Consider the following 24,337-nt stretch of genomic DNA (forward strand, 5'->3'; position numbering starts at 1 on the left):
CCAGGGGGTTATCGCCTGTACTTCTGCCGTTCGCAGCCCTGAGATGGAGGTGTTAAGTTCCTCTATGAGGCGCTGGCTAGTTTTTGTGGGCAGCTCTGATGAACTCTTACCCTCTGGCGGGATGTTCCAGAACCGATTGTGTATAGTTACTTCCTCCGCCGTCCATGAGCCAATTAGATGTAAGTTAAAATCCCCTGTGAGTATCATGTCTGGTGTATTGACCTCACTCATGCATAGCTCTACAAAATTAATTACTAAGATTGAAAGAGCAGGCCTATTAAGGCTTTACAGACACCTGGTGTTTTGTAAGCAGTGGGGGCAGGATTAAATGCCCCAGCAGAAGTCACCGCAGATGCTGCCAACGTGCTCCCGCGCCCAGCGGTGCACATTTAAGCTTCCTGGGGCTCCCGCAACACGGGACACCCGGTGTTTTGGTGGAGGTGGGGGGGCAGGACCATAAGGTTCAGCCTCAGTTGCAGCATACACCGCCAACGTACTCCCTCACCCAGAGGTGCGCATTTAAGCTGACTGGGGCTCCCGCAGTGGGGGACACGCCCTGGTGCGTACCCGGGTGAAGATCGGGCCAAGAGCAAGCCCGTCTTCACCTGTCATCGCCTGGAGGAGGCTGGGTTGGGCCCTCCCTCCTTCACCTGACAAGCCAGCGGGACGAGTGGGTGAGTCAAACTACAACATTTATTTACTTCATATCCCATACCTCGTTTTCAGGTTTGCTGGATGTATGTGATGCTAGATCAGGTTTGACTCTCTGACTACCAGGTTTAAGGTCGCTATAGCACCAAAATGCTTAAGAGCAAAGTTCCGGGCCCCAAAGAGACTGCCATCAAATTTTCAAACAGCACCACTTTGGATTCTTTCCTGGCCCGAGCAGTAGAGGTTATTACCACTTAAATCGACCTGGCTGAACATAGATTATCGATGGGGGGGGGGCCTGCAACTATATTAGGGGCTGCGGTAACGCAGCATCAAAAGTCTGCCCCTCTAGTTCATCCAGTGGTGCAGAGCAACCAAAACCTCCCCAGCGTCTCTTTAGTGGTTCACCGCAAGGACAGTGCCATATTGGAAACTCCAAACAATAGCATCCGCTCAACTTGCTCAAAAGGAAGCGGCAAGCTAAACATTCAGGTATAGTGAAGGTTCCGAAAGGTTTTTCTAACTTATCAACTAACCAGTTTAGCCCTGACTACCCGAGTCTGCGAGTATTATAAATATGGACTGGCCCACAGTGCTTGGCAAATTCAAGGACGTGATCCTGCAAAGTATTACCCCTTTGATTGAAAGATTGTCTGCATTGGAATCTGCTGTTACAAAACTGACTAAAGCGAGTGAACCAATTAAGGAATCGAATAACTCCCTTTATCCCATGGTGCCAACATTTCCGGATCCGAACAATACAAATGGGAGAGAACCTTGGTCTCAATGTCAAGTCTTGGAAGGCTTGGTATTCGTGCTCCTAATCCACCCCAGTTGCCTGCCCATTCTTTGGCAACCCCCGGTATTGCCTGTAGTAAGGAACATACTGGAAGAGGGCAGGATCTCAAGTAGACAATTAGACCGATTGTAGTCAGGTGGAGTGGTGAGAAGGAGGGCGCAACACGCTTCAGAGTATCCATGTTTAAGTCTACTTCCTGATGCTGTCCTTATGTTGCTGTTCGGTCAGCTGTCAGGAGTACCATGTATTAGTACCAATACGACAGAAACTACTGACCGTTAAAAATAAAGCATGTTATTGGTTAGTAAAAAATGCACACTTTGACTGTAAGGACTATGGTGATATTTTGTTTGCAGACGGGTTGGGTAGATCGGATCCAGGCCTAAAACCCTAGAGTGGGATTGTGTTGTGATCAACTGCAGGTTCCCTGTCTTGGCTCAGAGATTAATCCAAAGCCCTGATTTACTGACCTTTAAGGATACATGTATTAACATCCTCCAATTTGGTTTTTTCGATCGATGTTTACAGCCAAATCCCACAACAGGGGTTAACATGTATCACTGCCCTTCTAGACAACCAGTTCTCTCTTTTGGACAACCATCTATTTCTGTTGCAAACAGTTTTTTTCCCATGTCTGATTTGGACTACAATGGTTGACTCCAGGGAACTCCTTCTTGCCCTCCCAGCTATAGCTCCCCTAGTTTGGCCAATTGTCACACAAGTAAACCACTCACTGAGTCCACGCCACTAAGCATGTTGGGTTCCTTGCTAAGAGTTCTTAGCTGGAATATTGCTGGTATAAGAGATAAGTTGTCGGACCCTGAATGGCATAATTGTATCACTGGTTTTTATGTTATTATGTTCCAGGAGACCTGGGCCTTGGAGCCGGTTGGCTGGGATGGTTATGAAAGCTTCAATGGCAGCAACTCCCTCCCCTATTTATAGGTTGCAAGGGGGACTAACCACCATGGTTTGACTCTCAAAGAAACTAAGGCTATACCCAATCCACCAGAGACATAGTGGGATACAGATAATATGGGTGACTGTTTCTAAAGATTTCCATTTTTTTCTAGTGAATTTTTATAACTATTAGTGACCCTGGATGTCAGAGTGAGGCGCTTTTTGAAGCAGTGTCACTCCTAGAGGCTAGATCATATGCCTATTTAAACATTTTAACATTATAATAGGTGGGGATTTTAAAGCTAAGCTAGGAGATAATGGCAAGGATCGCAACCCCTTTGTGGTTGAAGATTTTCCGACTAGCGATTCAGGGTCTGACTTAAGGGGTCACAAGCTATCGGAGACACTTGGGCAGGCTGGTCTAAGAGATGTTATGTCCATGGCCCTGGTGTGTCCAGGGAAATACCTACCTTTGTGGGATGGGGGAAAAGGACCATATTGATTACGTTTTTATTTCAAGGTCGCTTGGCGACTATGTTAACCCAGAGGTGGTACATGAAACCAGCTTAGCGACCATAAACCAATAGGATTTAGGATAGGAGTAAAAGCCAGTCCTGGCTTAAACTTCGATCCAGGCCTGATTCGCTTAATTGCAAAAGACGGGGGACTTAGGGTGAAGTGGCACAACCTTCCAGTTCCAACACTGTCTAAGTCTGTAGACAGTCTTAATGTGGGAATTACCATGGAGCCCTTATTAGCCCTCAAACATCGCCCGTATCAATTTTGGAAGCATTTGAACAGCTAGATAATTTTACAACTTCCATTATGAGGAATATGCCGATTAAACGTCGGGGTACAAAACTGGGCTGGTTTAATAAAGCATGCAGGCAGTCTGGCAACCTAATGCGTGAAGCCCTTAACACCAAACCCTGCAATTGGGACATCATCAAGGATGCAAGAAGAGCATACAAATTAGTTATTGGGAGGCGGAAAGCTGAGCTCAAAGAAGCCTCTTGTAAATGGTTGGTGTCTACCTGCACCAATAGAAACTCTAGTTTTTTTTTGGCCTTGGACAATGGAAGGCAGCCCAATGTGGCTGCTGAAGATGACATTGGTTTCCTCCATCCCTCCAGCTGTCTGGGTGGCCCACTACCATAAGGTGTATACACTGGATACAGATATACCCATAGACAAGGGTAATGATGGTGTTATGTACTCACTTGAGATCAGGTTTGATCATGAGGAGGTTTATGCAGCAATTATTGGAAGTCCTTCTAATAAAGCCCCCCCCGTCCAGACGGGATACCAATGAACTTCTATAAGGCAGAACCTCACCTCTGGGCTTCAGTCCTTACTAATGTACTTAATGCTTTGACACAGACAGGTTTACCGCAGTCCTGGAAATCTGCTACTATAGACCCAGTTTTTAAAAAGGGGACCAGGCAGTACCCCACCTGTTATAGACCGATTTCCCTGTTGTAAAGGTGGTAGGTCGCATTGTTTTAAAGTGTGTAGAAGTATGGGCTCAGGCTAATAACAGTATTTGCCCTGTCCAATATGGATTTAGGGAATGGATGGGCACACTGGAACAATGCCTGAATCTTAACCTCATAATATGGAAACATGTAGTGGCAATACAGGGGCCCAATTTTCTTGCATTTATGGACCTCAGTAGTGCCTTTGATCGGGTTAACAGGTCATAGCTTTGGGGCATCCTCGGGGTACAGGGACTATCAGCTCATTTGATCAATTTCCTTAGAGCCTTACACATGGACGTAAATGCCTGTGTTAGATTATGGCATGGACAGGGAGACATCCCAATCATTTAGCCTACCACGGGGGTAAGGCAGGGATGGTGCCAATTTTGTGATGGTTCCAATTATGTTCCTGTTACATGTAAATAGATTGAACAGCTGATGGAAAATGGGGTGGACCTGCCCAAGATAAAGTCAGTCAGTGTGCCCACCCTGCTTTATGCCAAGGACGCGATATAGATGACCAGAACAACAAATGGGTTAAAGCTATTGGTCGATTAGTTTGTCAGCTTTATGGATGATCTGGATTTGGATATAAACATCTCAAAGACTCATTGCATGGCTTGTGGGAGGAAGGATGCTAAAACCAGACCTAGTGACATTAAGGGGAGAAAAATTACTAGGGTCCCCACTTTACCTAATCTGAGAGTATTATTTGACCAACAGAACAATTGGCTTCCCTGTACGTCTAACCGATGTTCTAAATTTAGCTAAGACTGTAGTGCCCTGTTTAAATCTTCTTTATCGATAGGCAATAAGCCCTTTCTGCCCTTACTCCAAATCTACAGAATGAAATGTCTGCCAGTCCTGACATACGGTGCAGCCATATGGGGGAACCGTAATTGTAAGATGATTCAGCAGGAAGAGGACCGATTTTGTAGAAAATGTTTGGGCCTGGGTCCTAATAGTTCATCCTTCATTGCTCACAAGGAATTGGGTCTGGAATACGTGGAGGTCCAAGTTAAACTGGCCCCATTTTTACTCTGAATTTCAGCTTGGGCAGAGGAGAGATTGAGGTTTAACAGGAGTGTGATCAAGGACTGTTTGTTGTGCACCTACGGTTAAAAGATACCATGGTTAAATTATAATAAAACCACTGCCCGCTCCCTAGATTGTATGGACATTTTTAACAGGCCACATCTTCTTCAAAAAGGTGACCCAAGCCTTTTTAGGGAACAATTTTTAAATAGATTGAAAGATGAGAGGGAAGCTAGGGTGCTGGAGAAACACTATAACAGATCCTGCCTGCTCTTGAAATCTGTCAATGGCATCGAACTGTAACTTACAGCAGTTAAACATCCTAGGGACAGATCATTGCTTATAACATTTTGTTTGGGCTCCATCCGTACAATGATCTTTTTTCCACCAGGCCAGGATGATCCCATGCACTTTTAATCTGTCCTTGTGATGATCGCTTGCCCCAATCCTTAATACACTTGTTCTTATTCTGTCCATTTTATGATTTTTTGCATGAGAAGTATTTATTGCAACTCTTAAAAGCAAGGGGTTTTATTCGATTTCGTCCTGCTCTTTTACATTTACAATTATTACCCGAGTATGTTGTGATGTTGACGGTCACCGACTATTTAAAAGGAGCCTTATAGTGGGATAAACTAATGTGTGCCTAGCTTATAATGATGTAAAGGATAGGCTGGCTCACTGTTTTTAAACGTACTTAATGTTTATAGAATGTGTGATTTGAACAAAATAAGGTGGTCTGTATATTTTAATGTTTTTTATGTGGCTTTTATGTCTCTATCTTTTATGATTATGACGCATACTCGAATAAAGATTGATATGATAACAAGGCTTTACAGCAATGGGAAAAGGTAGTGTTACCTCAAAGTAACTGTTGGACTTGGCCCTTTTTGCAGGGTCATCGCTGAACTTTTTACCTTCCTCCAGCATTTTTTCCGACCTGTTGTTGGCTGTTTTATGACTCTGGGCACTTTATCACTGCTGATCAGTGCTAAAGTGCATATGCTCTCTATTGTAAATTGTTGGAGTGAATTAGCGACTCCATGATTGGGTTATCTGATTTACTTTTCAGCCCCTAGTACAGTGCACCATGTGTGCCCAGGGCCTGTAAATCAAATTCTGCTGGTGGGCTTGTAGCACTGGTTGGGCCACCCACAGAAGCAGCCTGTAAAGTGTGTCTCAGGCCTGCCAATGCAGAGCCTGTGTGCAGTCTAGTACTGCCATGTCGAATTGGTAAGTGCACCCACTTACCTGTCCTTAAACCTTCCTTTTCTACATATCAGGCCCCCCTAAGGTAGGCCCAAGGGCAGGATGCATTGTATGTAAAAGGTAGGAAATGCCCTGATATGTGTGGCATGTCCTAATAGTGAATTACAGCCATTTTCGTGTTTCACTATTGCAAGGCTACCTGTCCCCATAGGCCAGAATGGGCAGTTTGGTTATAACACCTTATAATCCTAACTGACCCAGGGAACATGGTAGAAATTCGAGTTTAGTATGCCTGAACTCAAAATTATAAAATACATCTTTTAGTGAAGTTGGTTTTAACATTCTGTGTTTGAAAATTCCACTTTTAGAAAGTAGGCATTTTCTTACCCAACCATCCAGCCTACCTCTGCTAGCTTGTGACAGGGGCTGGGGCGGCTCCAGGAGACACAGTTAGTCAGCACAGGGCTGAATAGACCTATCTGCTTGTAGAGTGGTGGGAGGAGTAGCACCTGGGTCTGAATAGGGCTGTGCCTGCCTTCCACAATGCTGGCTCCACCTCCTGTGGTGTGTCTGAGGACCCTGGCCCACACTGACAAAGGAAGAAGGTGTACACTGGCAGAATGCACCCAGAACTGGTTTGAACTAGGTACAGGACCTTCTGCCTTCAGAGGACAAAGGATTTTGCAGTATAAATATTGGGACCCAGTCCCCAGGACTTTAGATCACTTCTGGAACAACAAGACAAACCTTTGCCAAGGGGAAGAACCAAGGAAGCTGCAGGAGTTTCGACTGCCCCCCTGCCAGTGTGCTGTGTTGCTGGGTTGGCCTGCAGTGGTGTCTTCATTTCCAAGGAATGGAGATGGAACTTTCAAAGAAATTTCATCATCTTGCAGAATATTTCTCCAAGGGCTTGAACTTGTGCTTGCCTCCTGCTGACTTCACCACCAGCTCCCCTCCTTTCCTTGCTGGGAATTCTGTCTGCAGAAGCCTGCGTGTCGCTGGGAGCTGAAAGCGCGACTCATCGAGAAGAAGCGTGTCGCAGTCACAGCTGTTGCCGTCGCATCGCCGGAGAAGCGTGTCGCCGCCGCAGAAGTCGCCACCGCAGAGGTAAGGACCAAGACGCATCCCCTACTCTGCGCAAGCATTGAGGAGCAACGCATCGTCTCCCCCAAAGCAAGGAACCGACGCATCTCTATCCCTGCGAACCTTTTGTTTGTTTTGCGTTAGGCATCTTTGTGAGAAACGTGTCAAATTTATCATAAACTTGAACTAAGTGACTTCTACCATCTTTAAGTCTATTTTGAGTACAGTATTGTGGATTTTTGTTGTTTGTGGTCTTGTGTTAAGTCTATATAAAGAATGCTTATTTTTATAAAACCTGTGTGGTGTCCATCTGTAGTGTTTTCACTGTACTGCTGTATGTGTTCACAAATGCTTAACACACTACCTCTGAGATAAGCCGGTCTGCTCGTGCCAAGCTACCAAGGGGGTTAGCAGGGGTTATCCAGGAGAGTAATCCCCTTTCCCTGACTTAAAAGCAAGGGTCCCTATTTAGTCAAAGGTACCTACCTGTGCCAACTAGAGACCCCCAGTTCTAACAGTATCCTACTCCTAATGAAGGGGCAGCACACTATGTCCCAGCAATTGAATAAAAAAGTGTGCAACCTCTTTTGACCCAAAAACCAGTTTTTTTGTGATAGTAGCTGCTTTTAAAATGTGCCTAGTTTACATGTTTTCTATAACAATTGAAGACAACCCTGTATATAATTTGTATATTATATATAAATAACAAAATCCCAATTCGTCAATATAATACGAACGTTTGGCCAATGAAAAAAATAGTCTGTGAAATTTTCTTATGTACTCTTTAATGCATTATGAAGTTAAATTACTTCATAAAATATTAACAAGATGTTTTGGCATTGCAAATCTATACCGTGCAAAATGAGATATGCAATCCCTACTGTGAAAAACAATTTAACTGTGAATATGCAATACAATATGAAAAACAAAGGTAGATAAATGTAATAATGTCAAAGAAACCGATAACATGTATGTGAACAGTTTCTCAGGTGACTAAGACAGTTCCCGGGATAAGGAAGGTTGACACAACCTTTCGTACAGCTGCATCAAATTATGAGTGTTTTGATGAAGGCAATATACAATCAATTTACAGTAATGTTTAAATCAACATGAATTCAAGAAACATAATATATATTGTTTTCTTTTGGAGTGTGGATAATGGTCTTATAAATATATTTAGGTACCGAGTTCTAACACGTGGAAGTCTTGTGCAAAGAAATACCTGCAATATGAGGGCATCAGTACTATGCAGTACTATGTTCTAGATTTAGTCCATGACCAATACCACATGTTTTCAAAGAATGTAACAGGTCGGTCTATTAAATATATCACAAAACACAATTAACCGCATGTTCTAAGAAGATCAAGTAATGCAACAGTCTGCCAGTTTGTCAAGTCAATCAAATAGCATTTATTACATTGTCATGGCAGCTCTACTTACGGCAACGTTTTATTACATTTTGATGTGACTGGCTTTTACAAGGATTTCTAACATCAAATTAATTGACTTACTGCATAATTTCTCTGGCATTCACAGTGGGTGTTAAAATCAACTTACTTTGTGTACCTTGGAACAAAAAATATTTCACATGGTTTATATCACAGTCAAAACTTAGAAGTTAATTAAAAACTGAGCTTTTACTATTTTAATTAAGCTTGAGGTGCAGTATCTTATTTGAACAGTTCATCCATTACATTTTATACTGATTAAAGGAAATACTTGTTAAATAGTATGCTTAATCACTTACTCTTTTAAACTGTTCTTAAAATCCTCAAATTCTAATTCCTTATCACCATTTTGTAGGGCTTTTTGAACATCTGAAATCCGTTCTTTTTTCAGTTTAAGCTTCAATAATGTCTTGTTGTAACTCTAGAGACAAAAATGTAAATAAATTTAAAAGGGCAGAACAATATAATTTGGTAAAATGTGAAATTGATATTATGATTTATAAATATATAAAGTTAACAATGCTATTACATACATCTAACATTATCATGGTCTCCTAATCTTCTTTCTTGTACTAGTCATCACATACTCTAAAGTGTGCCTGTGGTTCACGAGAAAGTCTCTCACACCTTTGATTACCATGAATATTTTCTACTAAAACACCATCTCCTTACCTATGGTAGGAGGGTTGTAAGAACATAGTGCTCCCAAACAATGTCCTACTTTTGTGAGACTTCTCCAGAGATCCTGTTTCTCTTGACTAGTCTCAGTGTCATGCATGTATTTACTTTTTTTGCTATGGTTGTGGTACGAGTCTCGAACATTATCTAGTTTTGGCTTAAAGACATCTTTAGCAGCCTGGAGGCCTCATGTAATCAGTAAAATAATACTGATACTAAATAGAAAGGCACGTTGGGTCAGTCCCTCCCAGCTATTTCTTTGTTGATGTATCATTCTCACTTCGGGGTCAGCCCACGGTTAGCATTCATATAGCAAGGCAATGAATCTGCCTCCCTTAGCCTTTGACTAGAAGAAAATGGCATCATATCATATTTCAAACCATACAACTCATGCAGTTTGAGGGACAAAGACTTGCCTTGTGGCACTTCCTTCCACATTTGGCAGGAACAAGCAGTGCATCAAGTCTGATTTGGGATAAATTTGGGATTAATTTAAGCAGACATCATTCTCATAGCCGGGTTGCTGAACATTGCTGGAGGTTTGCAGCTAGAAACTTTCAAAAGGCTGTCTCAGTATAGTGCCAAACTGACATCCTGGAAGAACTATGGAAGATGATGAAGTGACGCTCCACCATCACTAGGCACTGGAACAAAATTATATAGAGAAAAATTCCTATAGACCAGTGCTGCTCCATTTTAATGGTCATGTTTAGAAGTTTATGTCCTTAATGAATCTACAGTCAAATTATATCTCATCCATCACCTTCCAGGTGATGATACATTCTTTGAGGAATGGATAGTGAACATTGCGAACCACCTGATAATCATTGATACCAAACACTTTTTGGGAGATTTCAACTTGCATTGAGAAGTGCTAAAGATACAGCTGCCAACTTTCTCTCTGCTTTCATTCTTGACAACAGTCTCCTATAACACTTCCAAGGACAGACACACTCTGAAAACTCCCTACTTGACTTGATCATTGTGAATGATCTCATACTGACCATGAAGGACACAGTCATTGTTGACTGCTCCAATCATCCAATCAGTTCAGTTCAGTTCAAATAGCTTTATTCGACAACATGTATCATAAAAGCATTATTTGACATCTATACAATGAAACAGTATCTGTTCAGTGATAAAAAAGGTCTTACAATACGGAAGGTCATTTAAAAAGTATCTTGGCATGACATTAGTAGCAGCATATTAGAATAAAAACATAAAACAAGTTTCATAAAAGACTTAAGTCTAGAACACTATGTACATGTCGCTATCTACAGGTCACTTCTACCCCAGGTACACAATAATTATAATAGTAATGCATAAAAGAAAGTAAAAGGGCATAGTCCATGACGGTAATCAGTATATAAAGTGCTAGTGCTATCTCCATCATAAGCGGTGTTCAGAAGTTATAGAGCAGTCCAATATAATCTATGATTTTATCACATATTATCTGACTCAGCTCTTTAGAACTGCCGCTAAAGTCGTAAATATCTAAATTGGGGTCACACCTCGTAGGGCTCTGATATTAATTAACCAAGCTTGGCCTAAAAACTTGGCCACTCCACATGAAAACAGAACACTGGCATCAGATTTTAAAATGCGCAGAGCAAACCGGTGAGCGCGGGTGCCCGTATCACTGCATATTGGTTTTAGCCATTTGCTCCTAGCTTTATTATCAGCAGGGCAAGCAAACAGGACATGAGCAACACACTCAACCGGAGCTCCACAGCACGGGCAACTCTCTGTTATGTTCTCGGCTGTATGCCACTTTGCCACTCGGTTATTAACAGGGAGCGTGCCGAACCTAAACTGAATATACAGAGTCCTATCTCGTGGGACCTGGATCACGTTTAGGTACGGCTCTAAGCTTCTGGTTTGCTTAATCAAAAAGAACTCCTCTGTCAATCTACCCAACATTGGTTTACTGAGCTCTTGCCTGTCACTCCAATCCCAATAATATCGCTTGAGTTCCACTTTACTAGGGGGAATCTGTATCCCATAATTCTTTAAGGCCAAGTTGCATCATCATCCAATCATCTTCAGATCACTTTCACATCTCCAATTACCCATTCCAAAACCTTTGCTTAACACAAAACGGTGAAATGTGTTTGTGGGATTTGAAAAACATAGATATTAGTGGACTTGCATGTAGGGCTTGAGTGCACCTTCTGCCTATTTAAACACAAGGAGACATAACAGGGCCTATTACAATGGCGGGTTTCAATTATGAACAGCTGATTATGAATCAGCCGGTCACAGTTGAAACAGCGGGTCATTCCGTCTGGCTTCCAACGGGCTCAAGGAGCCCGTCAGCCAGTTGGAGGCTGTCCTGTAATCCCAAAGGGCGGTCTTTCCAACCTTGGGATTACGAGGCACGATTTCCGCCAGGGTTGCCATGCCGGCCTATTCGACATAGAAACTCTGTTGGAAAGCGTGTTCGGGGGGCCCTAGCAGGGACCCCTTGTGTGCGTGGCCTCTTGTTGGGGGCAGAGGGGGCAGGTGCCCCCTGTTAATCCCAGACCACGTGGCAGGCACCTTGAGGTGCCTGCCAGGGGGTGCAGGGATTAACACTACCTCCCATTTCCCTATGGGAGAATGTACAATGGCTGGGTTATGGCCGTATCACATGCTCCCGAAGGGAAATGTGGGAAGGTGACTGAACAGTGTACGGTCGCATCCAAATCAGGCAGTCGGGACCGCCGACTGGAGGTCGGTCGGTCGTGTTACGAGATGGTGTCCGCCCGACATGGTACTCATCCCCTAAATGTTTTTGCTGTTAATTTCAATGATTGCATGAAAGACCTGATTGAATATTGTGCTCTCAGCAAAAAAAGAGGAATCACTGGAAGCCCTCTGCCCTATAGTTGTCAAAAGAAGTATATGAGGAAAAGAAACCTGAGATGACTCAAGACTACATGGAGACTACCCATCTAAGCTGGCTCATTTTAGGGCTGCCAGAAGAAGATATTAAACTCAATATACTTGGCAAAGTCCTCTCACATCAAAATGCTATTGGACTTCTCCATGAACCACCCAGCAGTCTAATTTCTGACAAGGTCAACAGCACTGAATTAAACCTGTGATTCTCTGAACAATTGCAAGTTAAATCTTAAATGGTCTGGTCTCATTTTTCCCAAGCTCAGAATTTGAGTTACTCAAATTATCACTAAAGTAACCACTTTACTTATGCAGGACTTGCAAGTATTAATGAGGAGATGGTCAAACATCTGATTCCCTACGTGACAGCCCTGAAACGTTTTCTGCTTTTTCAAGGTATATTCCCTGACTGTCTGAAAATCGGAAGCTTCGGTCCAATTTCAGGATCACCTATCCTAGGGAAGATGATTGAAAGATATGTAGCCTGTCAACATTCTCATGACATTTAGTCAAATAAACCAGTAAGTAATTTTCAGTTTGGATAAAAAAAAAAAGCTCCTGCAGGTAGACCGTTCTACAAGTTGTAGACAAAGCACTCCACTTCTTAATGTCAGAAACTTCTGCTTTTGCTTCTCGACCTATCAGCTCAATAATTTCATTCATATCTCTCTGATCAACATCTTGAAAGAATGTTTGGGCATTGTAGTGCTGAAGTGATTAATCTCCTATATGTCAAATTGAAATCAAGAGTTTTAAATGGATATCTCTATATAGAGTTTGTTAGAAATGGGGGGTCTCTAGTTGGCAAGAGCTTGCACCTTTGTCCAAATAGCGACCCTTCTTCCTAGTCAGGATAAAGGAGTTACACTCCTAAAATAACTCCTGCTCACCCCCTTGGTAGCTTGGCACGAGCAGTCAGGCTTATCTTAGAGGCAGTGTGTAAAGCATTTGCACATAACCAACAGTAATACAGTGTAAGTACTACAAAAGGACACCACACAAGTTTAGAAAAATATCTAATATTTTCATATAATTGAAACAAGACCAGAAACTATAAAAATCCACAATACAGCACTGAAAAATCTTCAGTTATCCAAATAACCTTAAAAAACAGTTCCTTGATGCCGATAGCTCCGTCCGGGGCTATCACGGCATCGTGAGCAAACAAATCCAAACAGTTCTGGCTGACCGCGGCGTCGCGGGCCAGCTACGGTGTCGGGAAGACCCGCAAACTGTACCTTTCAGAAATGCAGGGCGTTGATGACCTCTCGTTGAGCTTCCAAAAACACAGCGTTCGCTGGCGTCGGTTCCGGAGGTCGGTGTAGGAGTCGTCCAGGACCTTGAAGTCACACGCGTTGCAGATGGAACTCCTCTTTGTTGAAGTCTGGAGCGCTGGCGTCGGCAGGCGTCAGGTGCTGCGTGTGGTGCCCTCAGGTCACGGTGCGAGCAGCGGCTCGGTGGCGGTGTCAAATGGTGTCATCGGTGAGAGCAGGGTCGTGGTGTGACATAAGGGCGGTGCTCATCACGGTGCTGGCAGGTCACGGTGCAAGCAGCAGCTTCGTCATTGCTGAAGCGCTGTCGTCGGCTGACTAACTGGAGTCGATGGCCCCGGCGTCGGTAGGCCAAGGCTGCGTTGCGGGATGAGGGCGGTGCATCATGTAACTTTACGAGCGGTGCCCTCGAACCACGGTGCAAGCAGCAGCGTGGAGCGACATCGTCGGGGATACCAAGGTGTCTTCGTGAAGTGAGGAGGTGCAGAGTGCGGTGCCCACAGGTCGCTGTGCAAGCAGCGGCTCGGTGGCGGTGTCAGCAGGCGTCGTCGTTGAGACCAGGGTCGCGGTGCCCTCTGCGGTGACGTCAGGACACGGAGTCAGCCGCGGCGGCGGCGACGTCGTCGGGTTGCTTTTCTTCTGTTGCAGCATAAAAAACACAGTTCCCAGTGCTGAGGGCAGAAGAGCTTGAAGTCTTTGCTGTTCCTGAGACTTTGTCAACAGGGGGCAAGCTCTACTTCAAGCCCTTGGAGAAACTCCCAAAAGTAGATTGCAGAAAGTTCAGTCCAGTCATTTCACTGCCCAAGACAGAAGCAGCCACTGCAGGCCAACACAGCAAAGCCCACAGCAAAGTGGTAGTTCCTCCTCACAGCTTCTCCAGCTCTTCTTCTTGGCTGTCTTCTTGATCCAAAAGAGTTCTGAAGTCTTGGGGTCTGCGCCCCAATATTTATACTAGCAAATCCTTTGTCCTCTGAAGGTAGAGGGTCCTGTACCTAGCTCAAACCAGTTCTGGGTGCATTCTGCCAGTGTGCACCTTCTTCCTTTGTCAGAGTGGACCAGGGTCATCAGACGCACCACAGGAGGTGGAGTCAGCATGCGTCATGCGCAGTGTGCCTGTTCTCCACAGGCTGTATTATACAGCCTTAGTGGAGAACATGTGGAGAACATGCCCAGCCTCCAAGCCCCTGAGTGCCGAACCACAGCACTCAGACCAATCACACCACAACTTAAGGCAGGCTTGTTATTGGTTAGGGGATTCTGGGAGGCTGGGGGCTTCCTGCTGAAGGAGAAGCGGTGGCTGCGACAGAGACCTCCAGGTAAGTTTGCTTTACTTTATTTTCCTAACTCTGCGTCACCTTCCCCCACCTCTCCCCACTGTTCCCTACCAGCCGCCACTGCTTACTATTCCTCAAAAGTTCAAAACATATGACCTTTTCAGCGTTTTTCCGGGCTACAGAACAATTGAAAGTAATAATGAATAAATCCAAGAATAAACTTGAAGATGTATAACACAGAAACCCAGCTCAAGATGAAAAATTTCAGTCGAGGTACAGGAGCTAACACCAAAGTAACACTTTCACAGAAAAGATTTGATGCATGGTACCTTATTAAGATCTTATCTCAATACAATGCAATGCTACTGGAAGTGTGTTTGCTATGTACGCCTTTAAAAGTGATTGGACATCTCTCTTAACCTGTGCATTGAAAAACTATAGAAGACTAATACCTACAGAGTTAGAACTTTATTTGTTCTTGTTGAGCCCATGATGGTTTGTTTAAAACACTCACTCACAAGTGTGTAAACTCTTTTACCACCATAAATTTTAATTCCATTGAGGAACTATGTTCTGGGAGATTTAAGACATCTTGGACTCATTATAGTCGTTCTCTCATTCACTGAAAGATTATAAGCAAGTGTGAATGGGATCAATGACAACTTTAGTTGAAAGAAATAAGAAATCAATGGGAAATCAGACAAATATGAAGAAAATAACAAAGGGGCCAAACCATTTTTACAGGAATTTGTTTTGAATATTCATTTCCAGTATCCAGAAGTACTTTTAACCAGTTATCTGAATGAAGACATATCAAAGGGCGCAGTAACTCACATGGAATACCATATATGATACGTTTATGCCTATCTACTGAGTCAAAAACACTGCTGAAATCGACTTATGCCACATGCACATTCATTTTTTCAAGATTTCACATATTTCTTGCATACATCTACAAAAACACAACATTATCTGTTATGGAACAAGCCTTATGAAAGCCTGACTGTTCATTTGGCGGGAGCTGGGCAGCCCCTACCCAAAAAGCTAAGCGTTTCAATAGACATTTAGCAAAAATCTTCGACATAACGCCAAAGAATGCAATTGGCTGATAACTTTTCTGAAGATTTCGATCCCCATTTTTAGGTCTTGTGACGTAAGCAGCGCATGTGCTGCTCTCGGCATCGAGAGCTTCTTGGAATCAATTCAGATTCCGAAGCTCTCTGAGGCGAAGTTGAATCCCCGCCCATCTTTCCTATTCGCTGGCGTCATCCTGATGCAAAACGCATGCTGACGATTGTAAAGGAGGCTTCTTAGTCTCTCCTTGTTGCTGCCTTATCTCCTTTTAGCCCCGCCCACCAGGATTGGATCTCTCACTGCGATGTCACACACTCGCCTTAATTAGCTGGGACGCACTATGTTTTCAACACAATGCCACCAGCTTGTTGGTGAAGGACAGTTAAACCGATAATCCCAAGTAATGTGATCCATGGCTGCTTACTTGTTAATCTTTACATATGTAGGAAAACGCCTCCTGCTGCTGTCTATTGCGTGCGTACACGGGATCGTCTGTCATTTGTTATGTGCTGCCCCTCCCTTGTCTCCACTTGTTTTTCACGTTAGTTTCCATCCGATTAGCTTCACCCCCCTTCTCGCCTCCCCCTCCTTCCTTCTCCATTGCTTTTCACGTTAGTCTCCATCCAATTAGCTTCCCCCCCTCACCTCCCCCTCCTTCCTTCTCCGTTGCTTTTCACGTTAGTCTCTATCCGATTAGTTCCCCCCTTCTCGCCTCCTCCTCCTTCCTTCTCCGTTGCTTTTCAAGTTAGTCTACATCCGATTAGCTTCCCTCCCTTCTCGCCTCCCCCCCTTCCTTCTCCGTTGGCCAACTGAAAAGGTGATTAAGGTGACTCCTCAAGGGGCAAATGTGTGTGTTAACAGGCAGGTCACTGGTCTGAGGTATTCAGCAAGGACGTGACCAGAGAACACATAAGCCTCTCCCTGATATCCCGCCCCCCACCGGATCACCAGTGGGAGGGGATAGATGCGGAAAGGATGAGGATTCGGAGGGGGCAAAATGTAGTTTCACCCGGGCAATGTTGCCAGATTGGGCTATTTCCCGCACAATTGGGTGACATTTTTCCCAGTTGTGCAGTTGTGCAGGAAAAACCCATGCCTGGCGGGGGGCTACTTTTTGGGCTAGTATTACATCTGTGTGCGCAATCTACTGGCTTGGGCGGGCGCCGACCACGATGAGTCAGTGGCGTGCGCCTATCACAGTGGCGCAGAAGGTGCGTTGGCAAATGAGCGCGCAGCGTGCGCTGACATCAGTGTAAATCATTGGAGGAGGATCCACCAGGGTTTGCCTGTGCGCACATGACCCCACCCACATCCACCCTCTACCCTCCATCACACGAGTGACACAGGAGGCGGCTGGCTGCAGGTAGCCTGCACGTGAAATAGTGTAAGTGCAGCCAAGCGCACCTGCTACACTTGCACATGCGCAGCGCTGCGCCAGATCACCACCACGCACCACCTAGCTTGGTAGTAGTGTGTGCGGGCTGATGTGAGTCCCCAGGGCTGTCAATCTTGTAGGGCGCAAAAGCGCTACCAATAACAGCCATGCCCAGCGCTGTTCCTTGAAAATGCTGGGGGTGACAGTGGAGTTGCCGCTCTTTTTTTCGGATTCAGGCGGCGCGCGGGGCCTGTTGCATAGCGGACGGTGGTGGTGGACCGGAGTCACTGGACTCATTGGAGGATGTGTGGGACTGTGCCATCGTGGCCTGCTCTGGTTGATTGCCGCAAGCCTGCGACACACACAGTCCTCCTCCTGGCTGCCCTGTCCTGCTTTACTCTGTCCCGCTGAGATCCCCGAGTCTGGCCGGAGTGAATCTCACTCACTGTGTATGGACTCGGAGACTAGGGACTAGTCACGGTCCCCGACCTGACCCTCACCCCTCCCACACCACATGCAGAGTCGCGAGCTCGGAGACGGCGTGCACTGGCCTGGCCACCGACGCCCGGCCTGGCCAGTGTGCTGCTGTGGCCCTGCGGGCGCGTCCCTGGCCTGGCTCCATCCTACCCTGGCCTGTCACGTGCTGCTGTGGCCCGGCGGTCGCGTACCGGCTCCATCTTTCCCTGCTACCTTTGAGAAGTGGGTGGCACTGGCAGTTGACAGAGCAGTCTGACCGAGAGACCGGGGCCCTGCAGTGAAGAAGTGAGTCCACAACAAGTGTGACGTGTCTTATGCAGAGGACGTAGATGACCAACGATGAGGTAGGAACGATTATCAAATTATTTAAAGCGCAGCGCAGCACGTCGCCGCCATTAGCGTAGCACAAGGGGATGGCTTGATCAGGGTGGAGGCAATGGCACAGATAAGGATAGCACACATTCCCAAACCTGCCTCACACAACAAATTGCACAAAATTAGAGTCCCTGCTTTCTTCCTCCATTCGTAGGCATCCTCAGCCTGCCACAATCCATATACAAGCAATTTCCCCTGCCTCGCTCACTCCCCAGCACATTAGATCATTCTCTCTCCCCTCCCTCTGTAACAGCACCTCCCTTGCTGGCAGCAAAGCACCTTCCCATCCTGCAGAGGCTATATTAGGTGCCAATGCAATCTCAGGGGAAGGGGGCCCAGGAGACTCTGCCTGGCAATCAGGAAGGGGCGACCAAGCACAAACCCACTGCTGTGGTCGTACCGATAGGGGCAGCTAAAAATTGTGTGCTCCCCACACCGTCAGGCCTAGTGCACCACAAACCAGTGAAGTCGTGTCGGAAGGGATTGATGTCCATAAATGAGTGGGTCCCTTAATGTGTGTGATGGGGTAAGGCCAGGCGACCCGGCGAGGCCACTTTTTCAGAACAAGTTTAAAGCAAAATTTGTTAAATCGCATAATGCACATGGTCGGACATCTGTTGTGCTCAATTGGTTGCAAACATTTTATGGTGTTAAGGTATCTGCAGAGGTGCCCAGTAAATATCAGGGAATAATAATTGGTGAGAACTCTGGAGGTTAAAGTATTTGTTGGAGAGATCTCGGTTTTGTGTAGTCCCAGATCTGAATCAAAGTAGTTTTGAAGGTTAATGTGTCTCCTGCTAAGCACTTCATGTAATATGCAGATGAAAGATTTATTTTTTAATGTAGCTAGGTTAGTGGGCTACTGCTTTGAACACAGATCATTTTGGTACTTGCAGTTCATAATTTGTAAGCCTTTCAATATTGCACAGAGAGCTATGTAGGATATGTGACTGCTACATCTTTTAACTCTCACTGTGTCATGCAACACATCTTGTACAATGATTTACACACTTGCATGATTTTTTGTCAATGTGTATGGAATGTAAAGCACTCTGAAACCCTGCATTATGTTGAGTAGCGCTATAAAAGAAATAAAATTGAGTTATTTAAATTCTGTGTAAATATTATATTTAAATGTTGTGTAAATGCTTGGAAAGACCAACACATCTGACATTCTTACATTTCTCCCACTATCTGTATATTGAATAGAATGTATATTTGTCCTTAAAATTGTTTCTGATGACTATTTCTGCATACTTTTAGACTTGCTACTTTGGGCTGGTTTTTGGGCTGAAAATGATTGCTTTGGGCTTAATTTGGGCTTATTCTTGAGCGGCTTTGGGCTTGGGATGGGTCTCAAAATCTGGCAACACTGCACCCGGGGCACTTTACTTGAGGAAGGGCCAGCCCTGTATAAGGTAGCACGTCCGTGGTGGGGGTTATTTCATGAGAGAGGGGAGGATTTTTATTTCTGTGCCATTTTAGCTTAAACCTGGCTTCGTTTTAAAGCATATTACTGTTACTTGAAACACAAGCTGATATTTTTGTAACGTTTACATTTCTTGACGGAGGTGGAGGGGGAAAAGGGTGTGAAATTGTTGATACTTTTCAGAGCGGAATAAATACATCTGCTTATTAATGATTATCTCCCACTGTAGTCAATATTGAAACAGGCATCTCGGTCTGTGTATTGCAGCTTCTGGCATTAAAGTCCTGTCATTCTGTCATACATTCAGCCTAACCTTGTAGACTTGCATTGCATGCACATTTTAAGGGTTTTAATCTTGTTTTCTCTGACTTTGACACAGTGCTGTATAAACGGGCAAAAATGTGCTTCGAGTGCTAGCACAGGGAGATGAGTTTCTTTTCCGTGCCTCCCCCAGCACTCGTCGTCAAGTGGCAAATTCATGACACTCGTGTAAAAGTGTAATCTTGGCGAGAAAGCCAGCTGAGTGGCCAGCTTGTTTTAGTGTGTCATCTTTTCCTTGTCTGTCGCATCCATCATCTTCTTCCAACAGTATCTGCTCCACCCTTTTCTTCCCTGCCTGCTCACATACCACTTTTGTCGGGTTAGATTGAAACTATTCCTGCACATGATCAAACACCAATCAAAAGATAATTCTTGGGTCGATTTGTTGTATTTTTTTAAAATCTTTTTTTTTTAAGCGCTTGCCGCTTTGTAAGGAAACTGTGAATTTAAAGCAACATCAGTACGAGCCTTTGAATTGGGATTTCCACATTATTTAAAAAAATTAATGTATTCGAGGATGCATTTTGTATTGTATGTGAAGCAACCAGTGACCCTTATTTTGGTGCTACGTTTCCTTTCTTAACCTATCTCATTGAGAACCAAGAGGATGATCTGCCAGAGTGTATGGGGCTCTGAGTGAGAATGTAAATGAACAGTCTTGCCCAGAATTGGTCATGACTACCCATCTGATGGCTAGTCATGCGTGAAATAGATGACTGCCTCGCAGAAGGCTTCATATTCCAGCCTAAAATCTTTTGAGCTGACCCTGTTCATACACGTGATGCCTTTCTTCCTTTTTTGTTGTATCAAAAGAGTGCCCATGCTCGCCATGCCACTGGAGTCAAGCTATCCTGGCTGATGATGGGTGATACCCTGAACCCGGTCCTATGCTGCTTGTTTCCGGTCCGAGGAGAACCTGCCCTGGCAGTACCAATTTTCTGTATATATATATATATATATATATATATATATATATATATATATATATATATATATATATATATATATATATATATTATACACATACATTAATATATCCTTTCAGCTACAGCCCAATTTCTTGACACCTGGGCGCTCTTGCTGGTGCGTACGCGATACGACGGAGCCAAGTCGTTTCATAAATCCACACAGGCGTCTCTGATTAGAGACCAACTCGCTCGCACTCAGAAATGAACACAGCCAATTCTTTGTTCTCCAGTAATATTGCGATTTAATTCAGCTTTCCAGTAATATCCTCTACGCGTTTCGATCTTCACAAAGATCTTGTTCACGAGGGTCAATCATTACTGTGTGTTCATTTCTGAGTGCGAACGAGTTGGTCTCTAATCAGAGACGCCTGTGTGGATACATTAATATATATATAAAAAGAAAATTGCCGGGTGGAATGCTGAACAATGTCAACCATTAACCCTCAATACGGAGATCTGGGTCTGCAGCCATCGTTTTTTTGCTCCCCAAGTCATTCCAGTTTGGACCCAGCCATACGCAAATCAGTCTTGACCCTGCTCCCCACGGAAACAGTCCTGCCTGTATTGCCAGGTAATATATTACCTAATGGCGTTTGCCACTAGGTAGGTATAGTTAGGTCTGCTTTTCCATAGATGGAGTGTTTATTTGGTTTGCTAATAACTTTGACTCCTTTTGACGAATTTCACCACTTTTGACCGGCACTTCCCATCATTACTCTCCTCATTAATTCAACAGAACCAGCAAACCCAATCACCCCCATCCCCATCCACCCTGTCAAAAAACCCTGAACCGATCCTCCCCTCCCCAGACAACCCACTCTACAACTCATGGACATCCACCATCACTCATTACAATCTCACTACCCCCATCATCACACTCGGCCGTCAAACACCCACTACAATAGCACCAACCGATCCCACCAGGACCAGCAAACTCACAATTAATAAACACCACAAAGCTGATCTTGAATTAGGTAGATCGGACACAAACTACAGTCGTTCCACTACTGAACTCGCTACAGGCACCCCCTTGTGACCTCAGGAGACCCGACTCTACCCTAGCAAACTATCCCCATCTCCACTACTATCCTTATCCCACCGGCCCAAACCATCTCCATGTCCATCGTCACCGATAATTCCTTGGACACTGACCTCCCTCAAACCACTGCACACTCTCCTTCCTCGGACCCACGACCACAAGCCAGAACTGTCTCCACTTCTTAATCCCACTACCAATCCCCTTGACACTGACCTCCTCCTAACCATCGCTCACTCTCCTCCCTTGGACTCAACACCTACTCCTAACCTCATGAATGGAATCTTCAATGACCCGACTCCGCACGTCCAATCTACCCCCACTCCTAATCCCAATGATGCCATTCAATCCCATAACTCAGTACCCTCTCTTTCCGTAGACCCTAGTCATACACTGCTCCCGCCGAAGGCAAGATGCCGATTTAGCTCACTTACCCAGCTACTGACTCAAATAGAGCAGAAAATAAACTCCCTAGCAGCCAATATCCTACACCTACAACAAGAACTTCCCAACCGGATTAAACCACCTTGCTCACACATGCCAGGTAGCTATGCACCTTCTCCCCACACAGCCTCTTCCATGGTCCCACTTGGCACCCCTATGAGGAGTCAGGCACATCGACCTAGCTGAGCTCTCTGTCCTATTTCAACACAAGAAGCAGAGGAGATCAATGACTCTTACATCGCAATAAGCCAGAACACAGCTCCTTTCGCAATCTCAGTTATAGTGGGCACAAATAGAATCCCTAGACCCGTCCTTTCACCCAGACCCCCGGCTCAATACACTTCTATACATACAGCACACACCAACATTAAGGCTCCCCGTCCTCTATCGTGCATGCTCCTCAACTGTAGATCAGCAGTACAACACGCCACAGACATTGCAGAAGTCATACTCGCTGAAGAAATATACAACGCATTCCTCACAGAATCTTGGCTCAATGACCATTCTGCCCCATCCTAGACCTTCTCACCCCCCCAGGTTACAACATCAGACACGAGAGACTGATCAAAACAGGTGGCGGTCTAGCTATTATTCACAAAGAAGGAATACAGCTTACCACATTAAAACCTGACACTTGAGTACCTAGGTGTTCAACTAGCAGTCAAAGGCACGACGCTCATCAAATTTCACACCATCTACCATCCTCCTGGTGAGCGCACCCTCTTCGCTGAAGAACTCACTGATCTAATAACACGTTTCTCCCTAACAGACAGACACGGAAGACGTGTTCCTCAAACAACTCTGCAATGAACCAACTCACATCAAAGGAGCAACACTGGATGCGATCATCACCAAAAATCAGCTGGTCTCTCTGAGATCGATCTCTCCCATTGACTGGTCTTACCACCACCTCATACTGTTTAATATTGACTCACATGTCAGATACCAACCAATACAATCTGACAAACCTAAGCACTGGACCAATAACTTCAAAGAAATCCCTATAACCGAACTGGAATCCAGGATTCATGCCCATCTACAACTCCAGCCTGCCACTATGACAGCCGATGACCTCACAGCCCACTTTAATTCAACAATGACGGAGGTGTTAGATCAAGTAGCACCGCTCAAACTCAAACATTTGAAATCTATCAAATCCAAATCTTGGGGTGGAGGAGCCAAGATGGCGACCGAGACGGCAGCGTAGATTCCCGGCTCCGTGAACCTCCGCATCCCGCACGGATATCCTGTACTAGATCCTCAGTTTGCGCCATGGGATCGTGTTTGTGAAGGAGAGTGGCAACCGATCGTGTGACTCCGGGGTTTCTGGCTACTGTACCGCCTGAGAAATCTGCGGATGAACTTTGCGGCCCGTGCAGCCCCGGAGCCGGGACCTCGAGTGGACGCCTTGGCCGGGTGGCAGTTTAACAACAACGGCCTGTGGTGACTGGGTGGAGTCGGTCCACCGGAGCGGTGCTGCCCCCGGCCTGCATCTCGCCACGGCCGCTCCCGTTGCTAAAGCGTAGTGGATCGAGGGCATGCCCGGGGGTTCAGTTCTCAGACTCTTCGGTGTTTGCCCCTGCCTTTGACGGTGAGCTGCCCGGACACCGCCCCTAGCTCGCCCTGATCCTTGCAGACTGCTCCCGGATTTTCGCGGCTGCTGGTCCTTGGTGGAGACGACTGCTGCCCGAGTCCACGCAACGGCTGAATTTGTACCTGCCCCCGGACCCCTCTCTCCAGCGACGTGGATCCCGAGGTGCTTGTCCCTGGGTCCCGGCCCCCATACGAGTCGGGCCTCCCCCGGCGACCATCTTGTTGCGATGCAGCCTACTATCCTGTCCACCGGGTCGCAGCAGGATTGGGAGTGTGTGACTTTTGGGAGTGTGGCAGAGCGACCGCGGGGAGCAGTGCTGGGGTACGGCGACCTCCTTGAGGCCCTTGGTGCCCTTCATTTCTCCTTGGCTCGTGGCATCGAGGTCTTGGGGAGTAAGATCGACGGGGTGGCATCAGCGTTGGGACAATGGCGGCATGCTGGTCCACAGTTACACAGGAACTTCCTACACTGCACACAGGAGGATAATGTCACGGCCATCCCTGCGATTAGTGCGCAGCCGGACACTCCGGACAGTAT

At 45.5% G+C, this 24,337-nt stretch overlaps 1 protein-coding gene across 1 annotated transcript in view; it reads right to left on the reverse strand.

Moving 5' to 3' along the window:
- PKD2L1 (polycystin 2 like 1, transient receptor potential cation channel) overlaps positions 1–24,337 on the reverse strand; it is a 3,023,543-nt gene that overhangs the window by 857,049 nt on the left and 2,142,157 nt on the right. The window contains exon 11 of the mRNA XM_085603531.1: positions 8,904–9,025. Coding sequence (XP_085459657.1) covers positions 8,904–9,025 — 122 coding nt within the window. The remainder of the gene's footprint in view (positions 1–8,903; positions 9,026–24,337) is intronic.

The sequence above is a fragment of the Triturus cristatus genome, chromosome 1_2 (assembly GCF_964204655.1).
Source record: "Triturus cristatus chromosome 1_2, aTriCri1.1, whole genome shotgun sequence".
Lineage (NCBI taxonomy): Eukaryota > Metazoa > Chordata > Amphibia > Caudata > Salamandridae > Triturus > Triturus cristatus.